Below are 14,304 nucleotides of genomic sequence, written 5' to 3'. Positions count from 1 at the left end.
CATGCCTGTAGTCCCAGCTACTCGGGAGGCTGAGGCAGGAGGATCACTTGAGCCCAGGAGTTTGAGGTTGCTGTGAGCTAAGCTGACGCCACAGCACTCTACCCGGCAACACAGCAAGACTCTGTCTCAAAAAAAAAAAAAAAAGGAACAATATAGTCCAATCTCCTCATTTGAAAATTGAAGAAACTGTGGCCCAGACAGGTGAAATTATTTGATCAAGGATGTACAGGTAGTTGATGTCACAGACCTTTATATATAGTTTGGATCATATTATAAATTTTGCTCTACAGCTTGCTTTGTTTTGCATTTATTATTGGGCCATGAGCATCCCTCCACTCCACAATGTTTATTTAAGTACTTACTTTAAGGTCTGGTTCTACTTTTAAAGATACTCAAACTAAGCTACTAAACATAAATGGGTATGTTTAAGTGTATGTATAAAACTTCTACTGCATACATAAGCTCCCCTCTGCCTGAACCTCTCTGAACAGATTAATTGAAAAGAAGTGAATGACATTGGAAACATGCCAGCATTGACGTTTACAGCCTGCTTTGGGGCTATACCTGCAACACTTGGGGGTGGGTGGGTAGGTGGGGTTCTGAGGCTGCTGAGTGCTCAAAGAGGTTGGAGGAGCACAGACAAGGCAGTCTCTGAACAAGCCAGGGCACAGAACCTCAGGTCAGGACACCTTTCCCTGTTGAGATGAAGACCTTTCTTTTGCAGGCTCTCACCTAAAATGTTTCCCCTCTGGCACCCAAGCCCTGCTGGCCTAGACTCTGAGAGTGAATGAATTTAAAGCTGACAGCTTCTCTCCCTCCTGAAGTTATACCTTTTTTTTTTTTTTAACTTTTTTTCTTGCCCAAACCCAGAGTTATGAAATAGACTCTTTTTTTTTTTTTTTGAGACAGAGTCTCAACTCTGTTGGCCTGGCTAGAGTGGCATGGCATCAGCCTAGCTCACAGCAACCTCAAACTCCTGGGCTCAAAGCGATCCTTCTGCCTCAGCCTCCCCAGTAGCTGGGACTACAGGCATGTACTACCATGCTCAGCTAATTTTTTCTATATATTTTTAGTTGTCCAGCTAATTTCTTTCTATTTTTAGTAGAAATGGGGTCTCGCCCAGGCTGGACTGGAGCTTCTGGCCTCGAGCGATCCTCCCAGAGTGCTAGGATCACAGGCGTGCGCCACCGCACCTGGCCTTAGGCTTCTTTTTGAGGACAGTTTCATTTCACACTGTGGAAGTCATTTGGTGCACACTTCTTCAAACTTTCCCCTTTTTCCTGAACCGATCACCTTCCCAGTACAGCTGATCTTTCTAGCAGCAAAACCAGCCTGCTCCTTCTCATTGGTACTCTGGGAGAGAGGATTGACCAAGAAATCCAGCCCAGGAGCGGGACCGATCTTTGCTTCCTGACTCCCTCCTCCCTCTTCAAAAACCCCGTGAGCTTCCTAGTGGGTTCTAACCTGTCCGGGGAGAAAAGAGCGGCTTACTCTCTCTTTTTTAAAATTATAAGATTCCTTTGAATCAGGCAAATAACATTAAATAAAAGTTAAATTTAAGTTCCTTTAATACACTGCTTAAAGTATATTAGAGTATACCCCATGCTCTCTAGCTGCCACACGGTGTAGCCATGATCCTCGTTAGTATAGTACTAGGGTTCGATCCCCACACGGGGAAATCACAGGTAATACTTTGCTTCTCTTCCCTCCAGTACATTTCAACCTTCAAGTCTCGGAAATGTCTCCTTCTTTTGGCTTTCAGTGTAAGTCCAAACCTAGCAGAAAATCCCAAATGGGATGTTCTGGATTAAAGAAAGTGGGACGTCGCAAAGACTCAATTCGTAAAGCCACAGGCCCCAGGGGAACTAGTGTGGCTCTACTGCCCAGTGAACCCATCTGGTTCTCCGACCTTGGGCGCTGGATGGACTGGGGCCTGCAGCAGTTTATTCTCCACCTGAGTCATGGGGCTAGGCCACGGAAAAAACTCACTATGTCTTTCCAGGGGGTTTCTGGGGATATTGCTCCTGGGCGATACAACGTCGGGGAGGGGTGTCGCAAACAGGAGCGACACTCTCACTGCATCCTCCTCCCTCTGTGCTGCGTTCTCTCCCGGGCGGAGCAGCGAGCTCGCTCCGGAGTTCCAGAGTCACAGCGCGATGTCCTGGCTCCTCTGAGGGAAGCGACTTGGTAAAGGAGGGGGAACATAATCGTAAGAACCCCAAGTCTTCGGCCAGCTGGCTTCATTTATTTATGTGTCATAAATTCTAGAATAGAAAAAGAATAAATTCATTTAAGTAAATTAAAGGTGACAGAGAAAAAAATGAGGCGCATTGCATTGGCCGGGAATCGAACCCGGGCCTCCCGCGTGGCAGGCGAGAATTCTACCACTGAACCACCAATGCTTACGACGTGAATGGCTCTCCAGTATCATCCCTTAACCGCACCCCTGTTCTGGATGCGTTCTACAGGGAATCAGGCGTCGTTTTTGAATCACAGTTTTAAAAAATATTGTCTTCATGTTTCGAGATACTATTTTACGACTTGGAAAAAAAATTTAAACTGGCTTTGAGGCCCTGGCTCTACTGGCGTGGTAACATGTTTTCGGCTTTCCCGGGCCGCCGGACTCAGACTCGCTCTCTAAGGCAGTCCGCAGGCCTGCGCGCGGGGGATCCGGCCCCCAACCGATCCCCTGGAGACCGTGTGTCTAGGGACATGACCGCCTTCCCTGGCTTCTGCCGCAGCCGAGCGCCCTCAGTCAGAACTAGCCGGGAGAAGCTGGAACTTTCTCCGCCCTTCCTTTCAGTTGCTGTGTAGGCGAGGCCGTACCTTCACCCCGCCTCGCCAGGCTAGATCCTCCCGAACCTTCTCCCGCGTCAGCGCGGCGCCTCCCCGCTGAGTCAGCCCGGGGCTGGTGTGTACGGGCGGCTCTCGGCTGGCCGAGAAGGTGCGGGAAGGTTCTCGGCGCCGGGGTGGGAGGAGGCGGGTCTCCTGCAAACGGATAAAAAGCCCGTGGAAGCGGAGCCCAGCAGATGCGAGCTGGGCAGGCTGGAGAGAAACCGAGAGGAGAGCAGCACCGCTGAGCACCCCCGAGCAGCACCAACTCCGCAGCCGCGTGCATCTGACTCGGTTTTCGACTCGTCCCCAGGAGCTCGAGAAGCTACGGCCATGTCCGCGCCGAGGGAGCTGGCGATCGGCATCGACCTGGGCACCACGTACTCGTGCGTGGGCGTGTTCCAGCAGGGCCGGGTGGAGATCCTGGCCAACGACCAGGGCAACCGCACCACGCCCAGCTACGTGGCCTTCACCGACACCGAGCGGCTGGTCGGCGACGCAGCCAAGAGCCAGGCTGCGCTGAACCCGCACAACACGGTGTTCGACGCCAAGCGGCTGATTGGGCGCAAGTTCACGGACGCGACTGTGCAGTCGGACATGAAGCACTGGCCCTTCCAGGTGGTGAGCGAGGGCGGCAAGCCCAAGGTGCGCGTGTCCTACCGCGGGGAGGACAAGACGTTCTACCCCGAGGAGCTATCGTCCATGGTGCTGAGCAAGATGAAGGAGACCGCCGAGGCGTTCCTGGGCCGGCCTGTGAGGCACGCGGTGATCACGGTGCCCGCCTACTTCAACGACTCGCAGCGCCAGGCTACCAAGGACGCAGGTGCCATCGCAGGGCTCAACGTGCTAAGGATCATCAATGAGCCCACGGCGGCCGCCATCGCCTATGGGCTGGACCGGCGGGGTGCCGGAGAGCGCAACGTGCTCATTTTTGACCTGGGTGGGGGCACCTTCGACGTGTCGGTGCTCTCTATCGACGCCGGTGTCTTTGAGGTGAAAGCCACAGCTGGAGACACCCACCTGGGTGGAGAGGACTTCGACAACCGGCTGGTGAGCCACTTCGTGGAGGAGTTTCGGCGGAAGCACGGGAAAGACGTGAGCGGGAACAAGAGGGCCCTGCGCAGGCTGCGCACGGCCTGTGAGCGCGCCAAGCGCACCCTATCCTCCAGCACCCAAGCCACCCTGGAGATCGATTCCCTGTTCGAGGGCGTGGACTTCTACACGTCCATCACTCGTGCCCGCTTTGAGGAACTGTGCTCAGACCTCTTCCGCAGCACCCTGGAGCCCGTGGAGAAGGCCCTGCGGGATGCCAAGCTGGACAAGACCCAGATCCATGATGTCGTCCTGGTTGGGGGCTCCACCCGCATCCCTAAGGTGCAGAAGCTGCTGCAGGACTTCTTCAACGGCAGGGAGCTGAACAAGAGTATCAACCCTGATGAGGCTGTGGCCTATGGGGCTGCTGTACAGGCCGCGGTGTTGATGGGGGACAAGTGTGAGAAAGTACAGGATCTCCTGCTGTTGGATGTGGCTCCCCTGTCCCTGGGGCTGGAGACAGCAGGTGGGGTGATGACTACACTGATCCAGAGGAACGCCACTATTCCCACCAAGCAGACCCAGACCTTCACCACTTACTCCGACAACCAGCCTGGGGTCCTGATCCAGGTATATGAGGGTGAGAGGGCCATGACTAGGGACAACAACCTGCTGGGGCGCTTTGAACTCAGTGGCATCCCTCCTGCCCCACGTGGAGTCCCTCAGATCGAAGTGACCTTTGACATTGATGCTAATGGCATCCTGAGTGTGATGGCCACTGACAGGAGCACAGGCAAGGCCAACAAGATCACCATCACCAATGACAAGGGCCGACTAAGCAAGGAGGAGGTGGAGAGGATGGTTCTTGAAGCTGAGCAGTACAAGGCTGAAGATGAGGCCCAGAGGGATAGGGTGGCTGCCAAAAACTCCCTGGAGGCCTATGTCTTCCATGTGAAGGGATCTTTGCAAGAGGAAAGCATTAGGGACAAGATTCCTGAAGAGGACAGGCGCAAAGTGGAAGACAAGTGCCAGGAAGTCCTTGCCTGGCTGGAGCACAACCAGTTGGCAGAGAAGGAGGAGTATGAGCATCAGAAGAGGGAGCTGGAGCAAATCTGTCGCCCCATCTTCTCCAGGTTCTATGGGGGGCCTGGTGTCCCTGGGGGCAGCAGTTGTGGATCTGAAGCCCGGCAGGGAAGCCCCAGTACCGGTCCCATCATTGAGGAGGTTGATTGAATGGCCCCTCAACATAAGTCACCTGTGACTTGTAGAAGCTGGGCTTGTGGGCCTTCTAGACTGTCTTCTATGATCCTGCCCTGTAACTTCAGGGATGGGAGGCTGGGAGTCTTTTCCCCAAAGCTGGAGTTTTCCTCTCAGTATGTTTTATAACTGAGGTCTTTGTCATTTGACTTCTTTTTCCTTTAGTCCTCTTCTCCCTCTTTAAACAAGAAGTCATTAATTTATTTATATTTGTGTGGCACTTTAATATTGCTTTCACGTACGTTTTGTGTATTTTGTTACTTGCACATAAGGATTTTGCTATGTGAAGTATGGTTATAGATCTAAATAAAATTTTAAAACTCCTTGTTGGTTTTCATTCCAACCAATTAAGCACACAAAGGGGCTAGGCTTTCAGAAGCAGAAAATATTGGGGCGGGTGCTGAAGGAGGAATGTGAAGAAAAAATCACAAGGCTGTGTGCATGATTTCTATAGGGGAGACAGGGTAAGTAGAAAAGTTTGCGGTTGACACATTGAAACAGTCTTGAAGTGTGAGGGCTGATGAGAGGAGAGGATTGTGACTCATAGTGCAGGAGGAGGGAGGGAGGGAGATGGAATTGGAAAGGTAGGGAATGGGGAGAAACTTAAGTATTGGCAAGGTTCCCTTGTGTGACCCAACAATAAAAATTCTGTATTGGGAGCCTAGTTTAGTTTGCCAGTCTTACGGGTCCTAATAACACTGACAAACAGTTCACATGCTTATGAGCTGTTTTTAGGCACATCACTTTATCCACTGTTCTTTTAGAGAAAAGATTCCAAGTCCTGGACTTTGGGGAATAGTTTTTAGAAAGTAGGTCTGGTGATACGACTACAGTTACTATTGACTTTATCTATACGAGAGAAATAGCATGGTCCTGTCTGGTTTGTGCTGATGGATCTGAGGTTAATAATGACTGTTAACAACAAAAGTGTAGTATAATGGCTATATTGGAATAAGACACCATAGATTTTCAGCTCTGCCATGTTATATACTGTGCAAATTAACTCTCTGAGCTTCAACTTCCCCTCCCCTATAGTGGAGATGGTGACAATAATAGTACCAGCCTTAGAATCGTTGTGAGGGTTCAATTAAATAATATATGTAAGAAACAAAGAAGAATGTTAGGCATATATTATCAACAAACATTAGCTATTACTAATTATTATAGTTGAATGTTAACTAGGTACAAGGTACTTGACATACACAATCTAATTTAATCCTCATGCAACATCACAGGGTATTATCCTCTTTTTGAAGATGAGGATTCTGAAGATCAAAAGGTTAAACAATTTACTCAAGGTTGAATAGCTATTAAGTGGGGACAGCAGGGAGGAGGGCTGGAATTAAGAACCCTGTCCTGCCTGATTGTAGAGCCTGAACATGTCACCTCACAAATAGGCCATAACTCTATTACCAAAACTTCCCCCAGATGTTGTGAAATTGGATATATTATTTCTTTAAAATACATTTGGATGTTGAGCCCTGAGAGGAAATGTGTACATTTTATTGTATGTTTACATTACACATTAAGTGAACATTTGCGTATTTTTTTATAGCAAGTGACTGAACCTGGAAAATATCTTCAGGCTCAAGTTCACTACCAATTAGGTAAATGACAATATAAGAGCAAGAATAAACTTGTGTGAGTTCCCAATCCATCCAATTCATACTGTATCTATCCTATGAGCAATGGAGATTTATTTTTATCTCAGAAATGAGGGAGAGCTTGGCTACATTATATGTAGATTAGGTTTATCTCTTGCATATACGGTGAAAGTTATGCTAACTATCCATCCATTTGGCCCTTGTTGTCATTTTCACAATTTTTTTTTTTTTTGAGACAGGGACTTGTCCTGTCATCCAGGTAAGAGTGTAGTGGCATGATCATAGCTCATTGCAACCTTGAACTCCTGGACTCAAGCCATTCTCCAGCCTTGGCCTCCCAAAGTGCTGGGATTACAGGTGTGAGCCACCACATCTGGCCCATTTCACATTTTTTTTTTTTGAGACAGTCTCACTCTCCTGCCTGGGCTAGAGTGCCATGGTGTCAGCCTAGCTCAGAGCAACCTCAAACTCCTGGGCTCAAGCAATCCTCCTGCCTCAGCCTCCCTGGTATCTGAGGCTACAGGCACGCACCACCATGCCTGGCTAATTTTTTCTATTTTTAGTTGTTTGGCTAATTTCTTTCTATTTTTAGTAGAGACAAGGTCTTGCTCTTGCTCAGGCTGGTCTCGAACTCCTGAGCTCAAGCAATCCTCCTGCCTCGGCCTCCCACAGTGCTAGGATTACAGGCGTGAGCCACCGCACCCCGCCGCATTTCACATTTTTAACTACCCTTTTTTTTCTGCACCTGGCCCAAGTTCTATGCAACCTGCTTTCACATTGAAGGAACCTACAAAAAAGAGATGGAGTTACATATATGCCCTGTATTACATTCTCCTTTTCCTGGATCTCCTTCCAACTTCCAACATTGACCACCTCAACCTGTTTGTACTTCCCAAAAGGAACGATGGTACTCACAGGGTTAATGAAGTTTCTCAGTATCCCAGTAGCATGCCTCTTTCTTAAACATGCACGCGACACACACACACACACACACACATACACACACACACACTCACTCACTCTGACAACCCAAAATAAGTGACTGAGGAAAAGATCTCAATCAATGGAGATTTATTAACCCAAAGTTTGAGGACGTGCCCAGGAAAAGCACTAACCACAGAAGCCCCTGTGGCCCGTGCTCTCTGAAGAGGGATTTGGAAACTCAGTATTTAAGGGGAGAGGGTAAGGCAAATGATTACATTCTTGTGAGACTTTAGCTAGTGTCCAGAAAATCTACACACTTTACATAGGAATAGGTGGATACTTGAAGAGAAAAAAAGAGTAAAGGAAGAATCAATTGCGCAAAGTCCCTGGGTAGATGGAAGAAAGATTGATCTTGTCTTGTCTCTGTCCTGCACCTGGGAAGATAAACTTGTAAAGGAAATCAAACAGACTTTAGTTTTAGGGGCTAGGCTTAGCCTGCAGACCTACAGGTATAATTTGCGTGTCCTTGTTTATGGGAGGCCACCAAAGAATTTCCTTATGAGTGATCTGTGGGGGCTGCCATTGTAGATGCCTGAGGCCTTTTACCTTTCTGTGGGGATCTGGCTAATGCATAATGTTAGTAACAGCTATCCATTAGGAAGGGGTGTTGCATGATTCAGCATCCAGGCTTGACCTTCCCTTTTGTACAAGAAGTTGGGGGAGGTGGTGGTCCTGAGATTTAAATTCTCCTTTATAAGAGTATAAGAAGGAAGATTTTATTGTGTTTAGCTGTGAAAACACCTCAGATTCTCCCACTTGGGTGGTATCTATTTTTCTACGGAGAGATTTAAACAAACAAATTACTTCCTTTACTTTTAAATGGCCGTCATTGATCATTTTGCTTTAGTTTCTTTGGGGACGGTGTTGTGTATAATAGACATCTAAAAATCCTTATGTTGGGCCGGGCGCGGTGGCTCACGCCTGTAATCCTAGCTCTCTGGGAGGCCGAGGCGGGCGGATTGTTTGAGCGCGGGAGTTCGAAACCAGCCTGAGTAAGAGCGAGACCCCCGTCTCTAAAAATAGAAATCGGACGACTAAAAGCTATAAAATTAGCTGGGCATGGTGGCCTGTAGTCCCAGCTACTCGGGAGGCTGAGGCAGTAGGATCGCTTGAGCCCAGGAGTTTGAGGTTGCTGTGAGCTAGGCTGACGCCACGGCACTCACTCTAGCCAGGGCAACAGAGTGAGACTCTGTCTCAAAAAAAAAAAAAAAGTCCTTAGTCTTAGTTTGATTATTGTAATCACAACTATGTCACCCAGTTCCTCCAAAAAAAAAAAAAAAGAATAAATCAAAATACATGCTCATTATCAGGAACTCAAAATCAAATTTTCTCACAGGTAGCCACTTTCAGGTTGTTTCCATTTTTTTTTTTATTTTCCAATAATTTTAGATCAACAGACGAATTGCAAAGACACTACAGAAAATTACGATATATCCTTCATTCAGCCTGCTTCCCCTGATGTTAAAATCTTACATAACCATGGTACACTTATCAAACCTAAGAAATTGGCATTGGTACAATACCAATAAGTAATTCACAGACTTTATTCAGATTTTACATTTTTCCACTAATGTCCTTTACTGTTTCAGAAGTCAATCCAGGATAGCGCGTTGCATTTAGTTATCATATCTTCTTAGTTTCCTACAACCTGTGACAGTTTCTCTGTTTTCTCTTGTTTTTCATGACCTTGACACTTTTGAAGAATATTGGTCAGGTGTTTTCTAGATTGTCCCTTACTTTGGGTTTATCTGATATTTTTTCATGATTAGGGAAGAATACCACGGAGGTAAAGTGACTATGCCACCATATTATGAGAGTATACATGATGTTACTCTGACTAACCACTGATGATGTTAACCTTGAACACTTGGTTAAGGCTCAGGTTTGTCTAAAAACTATTTTTGGCAAGGTGTAGTAGTTCATGTCTGTAATCCCAGCGCTTTTGGAGGCTGAGGCAGGAGGATTGCTACAGGCTAGGAGTTTGAGAGCAACATAGTGAGACATCTCCAATGCCCCTTCTTGCCCTACCCCCATCTCTATGAAAAATAGAAAAATTAGCCAGGTGTGGTGGCATGCACCGCAGTCCAAACTACTCGGGAGGCTAAGGCAGAAGGATCACTTGAACCCAGGAGTTTGAGTTTGTAATGAGCTATGATTACACCACTGCACTCTAGCCCTGGGAACAGAGAGAGCAAGACCCTGTCTCAGAACAAAACACTATTTTTTTTACATGTCTCCCTTAAGAATGCACTATCATCCTCCTTAGTTTACATAGTATTCAGTTTAACTTTGTATCCTCTGTTCTAAACGCAGTGTCTGACATGTTGTAAATGCCTAAATGATACTGAATAAAAAATGGCCTGGTGAGGAGCAAGGGAAAGGGTATTCCAGGTTAAAGATCAACCTGTGCAAAGTCACCTGGATTAGATAGAGCAGTGTTCCTCAAATGTGCATACAAAACACCTGGAGATCTTGTAAAATGCAGATTCAGAAGGTCTAAGGTGGGGCCTGAGATCTATCATGTCTAATAAGCTCCTATGTCAATCAATTCTACAACCATTTTACTACCCAGTAAACTAAGGCTCAGAAGGGTCAAATGCACTTTAAAAGAAACTAAGACTTAGAAAGGTCAAATGTATTTCCCAAGGTCACAGTCCAGTAAATCAATGCAGTTCTGCCTGGCAAACTTTCACTAATCAACCTGAAGATCCTTCCGTCTTCACCCTTATGAACCTCCCACATTCAACTTCTTAACAGCTCTTCCTCTTCCCAAAAGGCCAATTAGGCTTTTCCCATACTCAGCTCTTATTTGTGATCTTCTAGAAACACAAATTCTTCAAACAACAAACTCTATGAGTTTATTTATCCTATCACTCCCCCACCACCCCAACATTTGATCTGTTGATTTCTTTTCCTGATTTTCTATGACACTGGGAACCTACTGAATTAGGATTGGTGATGGGGGCGCATCCGGCAAGAAGGTGGAGAATCTGATGCTTAACGATATTCTTTGACGCTACTACTTTAGCGTAGAAGACTCAGGCTAATTGCTTTATAGCAAATTAGGAGATCCGGGGTTTAGGGCTTTTCCTTGTTCTGTCAAAAGACACTTTAGGATCTGCCTGCCTTAGTGTGCTTGACACACAGAAAGGGCTCAATACATTGTTGTCGAATAAAGGAATGGATAAATAGGCACTGGGAAGCCAGAGTCTAAAGTAAAAAACACTTTTGTCACAATTAGGGATAGATTTTAGTTTCAAACTGCTCCTGATTTCATAGACCAGTCTCATGCCTATAATACAAAAGAAATACTTGGTTTTATACTTACAATGGGGCCCAATCAATCGTATATGTAAGATAAGCAGGATAAAAAGCAGTGTTGATTAATGAATAATTTTTTCTGCAAGAATTCAGGAAGTATTTGCTGCTTGGTTCAGGAGCGAAGCTAGGAGAAAAACGGAATTGTTTGTCAGAAGTGGGATTCGAACCCACGCCTCCAGGGGAGACTGCGACCTGAACGCAGCGCCTTAGACCGCTCGGCCATCCTGACACACGTAGACGTGCTTTTCCTGATTTATTTTAAGTTTTTGAAACACTGATAGTACATCGTACCAGGTCATATTAATGTGTTTAATTTACTGTTGTTTCAATTAAAACCAGAAAGCTTCCTGCTCACTACACAAAGCAGGAAAAACAAAACTATCTCCAACAGCTCTTTCCTACTTCCTTGATCACTACTTTAAATCTTAAAGCTCCATTTCTTCCTGGCGCCCTTTCAAACGCTCCTCTCCTTCTCTAGAGGGTTTGAGCCTCAGGGTGGACCTTGTGCCCGCCCTTGGACCCTCGGCACCAAATCGCCACTACCAAATCTGACACCCGGTGAATCCGGTGCTCGGCCCCGGGAGCTAGGAGCTGAGAGCTTGGAACGCCGGGCTGCGCGGGGAGTGAGGGTGAGGCGAGGCGGCGGAGGAAAATCCCCAGGCCGCGCTAAGCCTCGGCTTGCTTGCTGGGCTCTGCGCCGACCGTGGCCTCTGCTCCCGGCGCCGAGTAACCTCTGCGCTTTTAGGCGCGCGCTGTTTACTGGCGGCGCGGAGTAGGAGGAGTCAGTTTTTACCGAGTGAAAAGTTCATGTATCCTGCTTCGGGAACATAAATACAGGAATCCCATCGACAGGGTTGGGGAATTCACGACCTCTATTTCTCTTATATAAAGAATTCTAAGCTTTTGCTAGCGCAGGCGTTGGTGGTATAGTGGTGAGCATAGCTGCCTTCCAAGCAGTTGACCCGGGTTCGATTCCCGGCCAACGCAACGAAACTTTTACTTTTCCATCTCATTTTCCTGGGTGAGATGGAGAAACACAGCGCGAAAGCAGGAGATACTTGCAGCGCACTACATGTCTATTTTACGCCTGAGTAAAATTAGCATCTACAGCCATACCTCGCTTTCTCTCCTCGCTTTCTCTCCTCGCTTCCTATTTTGACCCTGGCCTCTTTCTCTCCCCGGGCTTGTTTTGAAGGGATTAGATTCTGCAGGTTTTCTTCTTTCCTCTCTCTCTTCCTTTTTAAACTTCCAACTCTTGAGGAATCTTTAGGATCTTCTGGATTCTGGGATCTCTTGTCTGAATCTCAGCCTCCGAAAGGGGCTCTTGTGTCTTTTTCTTCGAGGTTCATACCGTAGCCAAGCACTACGGAGCACTTGAAATTGGCGAGTGCGTCCAAAGGAACTGCGTATTCAAATTTAATGAATTAATTGAAATAAATAAATGAAATTAATAAATAAGTGAAAAATTTAAAACAGATACTCAGTTTAGCTATTGGAGAACGTTTAAGTACGTTTGGAACAACTTGGGTATAAGAATCTACTTTTACAAGTGTAAATTTTATGAACTCTAAATACTGATTGTTTTTTCGATGAAAATTTAACGTCCGAGTTGAAATGTGCTGTCTGTAAGTGCAAAATACATACAGAATTTTGAAAACTAAGAGAAAATACAGCTAATTAATAATATTTTTATACTGATCGCATGCTGAAATAATATTTTGGATATATTGGGTTACATAAAATTTATTATTAAAATTATTATCACCTGTTTCTTTTTACTTTTTAATGTGGCTATTGAAACTAAAACTAAAAATTACATGTGGACCTCACGTTATGTTTCTATTGTAATATACTGGTCTAGAAAAGTAGTGGTACAATTTTGTCAGCAATCACCAACTTTTCATGAAGGTACATTTGTAACTTAGAAATATTTTCCTAAAGGACAACTTTGGACAGTCATTATCTGGAAATATCTTCCTAATCATCAAGTTTGGCCAAGTGTTCGTCGTTGTCCTCGTTAGTATAGTGGTGAGTATCCCCGCCTGTCACGCGGGAGACCGGGGTTCGATTCCCCGACGGGGAGAATGAGCAGCTTTTTCTTTCCCCACAACTTTGTTCTCTCTCGTTCCCCAAACAAAAATCATTCTTAAATAACCTTAGTTTCACCCGGAAAGCTTGTCTTTCGCTTGCGAAGTTCGTGGATATGGGCAAGAGTATGAGTCGGTGAAGTTACCTTGACCTTGATTCTGCGTTCCATAAAGGTGTTGGGTGATTAATCTTGTAAACAAGTTTCCACCTGATTCACCTCTGAATGGGCCTGTCACTGGGTTAATCGTCACCCATTTCCATAACCGCCTGCTGCCTACTGGGAGAGAATCCTAGGGTCCCGGTCTGCGTTAAACCCGGGACGACGGATTTCCATCTTCTTGGCATCTCCTACACCGGTGACTTAATAGGCACTCCCTCGTCCCTTCTCCCGTATATATTGCTGTTCTGCAGTGGTCAGCCTGAATTCTTAAGTCGGCACTCTCCACTGCCACATTACACGAAGATGTGCAAACTTGTGAAACATCTTCCCCTACGACGATTGATGGGTAATAACAAAGACTTTATGTCTAAACCGAATATTAATACAAATGAGAACTGGTCTGACAATCAGGAGACCTGATCTTGTGTGTTATTTGTTTGTTTGTTGTTATCGCTAACAAATGGTTTGCTTTCGGGCGAGTCATTTAACTTTTCTAGTCGCCTCTGTTTCTTCATCTTTAAACTGGAGGAGCGTTCAAACTCCACGGTCTTTGACATCATTTCTGACTCTAAAGTCCTTTGAAGTAGTGCCCTGCATGAGAAAGAGTGTAGGTTCTTGGAACCAAACATATTTTGAATCTCACCTGTTCCACCTCACTAGTTCTTTGATCTCAGGCCAGTTGTTCAATCTTTCTGAGCCTCTGTTTCATCATCTATGTATATGTGTGTATATATAAAAAAGGTAATAATTGTACCTATTCTGAATGATTTTTTTGAGGGTGGAAGATTATATATGTAAAAGTACCTGGCACGTAGTCATATGCCCATTTTTACAAAAGATATTATTTTTCCCATGAAGAATAGTAATACATAGTCCTTGTAGACAATATCGAGAACAAGCAAATCACAACCAAAAGGTATACACCCATATTTCCATCACCCAAAACAAAAAAACCCCTATTAATATTTTGCTGTGTGTTTCTCTCTTCAGTATTTTTTTTTTTTTTTTTGGAGACAGAGTCTCACT

The 14,304-nt window shown here is 45.9% G+C and overlaps 1 protein-coding gene and 4 non-coding genes across 5 annotated transcripts; 3 read left to right on the top strand and 2 right to left on the bottom strand.

The window, feature by feature from the left end:
* Positions 1-2,331: 2,331 nt before the first annotated feature.
* On the bottom strand, positions 2,332-2,402 carry TRNAG-GCC. Its single transcript has one exon. It is a non-coding gene; the product is annotated as a tRNA-Gly (tRNA).
* A 664-nt stretch (positions 2,403-3,066) lies between these two features.
* Positions 3,067-5,433, top strand: HSPA6 (heat shock 70kDa protein 6 (HSP70B')). Its single transcript, XM_012639614.1, has one exon. It carries the CDS (start codon positions 3,166-3,168, stop codon positions 5,095-5,097), a length of 1,932 nt encoding a protein of 643 aa, XP_012495068.1. The 5' UTR covers positions 3,067-3,165; the 3' UTR covers positions 5,098-5,433.
* A 5,743-nt stretch (positions 5,434-11,176) lies between these two features.
* TRNAL-CAG lies at positions 11,177-11,259 on the bottom strand. The gene has a single exon. It is a non-coding gene; the product is annotated as a tRNA-Leu (tRNA).
* A 686-nt stretch (positions 11,260-11,945) lies between these two features.
* TRNAG-UCC lies at positions 11,946-12,017 on the top strand. The gene has a single exon. It is a non-coding gene; the product is annotated as a tRNA-Gly (tRNA).
* Positions 12,018-13,041: 1,024 nt separating this feature from the next.
* On the top strand, positions 13,042-13,113 carry TRNAD-GUC. The gene has a single exon. It is a non-coding gene; the product is annotated as a tRNA-Asp (tRNA).
* The last annotated feature ends 1,191 nt before the right edge of the window (positions 13,114-14,304 follow it).

This window comes from Propithecus coquereli, unplaced genomic scaffold (genome assembly GCF_000956105.1).
Source record: "Propithecus coquereli isolate 6110/MARCELLA unplaced genomic scaffold, Pcoq_1.0 Scaffold140, whole genome shotgun sequence".
Taxonomy (NCBI): domain Eukaryota; kingdom Metazoa; phylum Chordata; class Mammalia; order Primates; family Indriidae; genus Propithecus; species Propithecus coquereli.
Note: the sequence above shows the minus strand (reverse complement) of the source record. Positions and strands in the feature narration are given on the sequence as shown.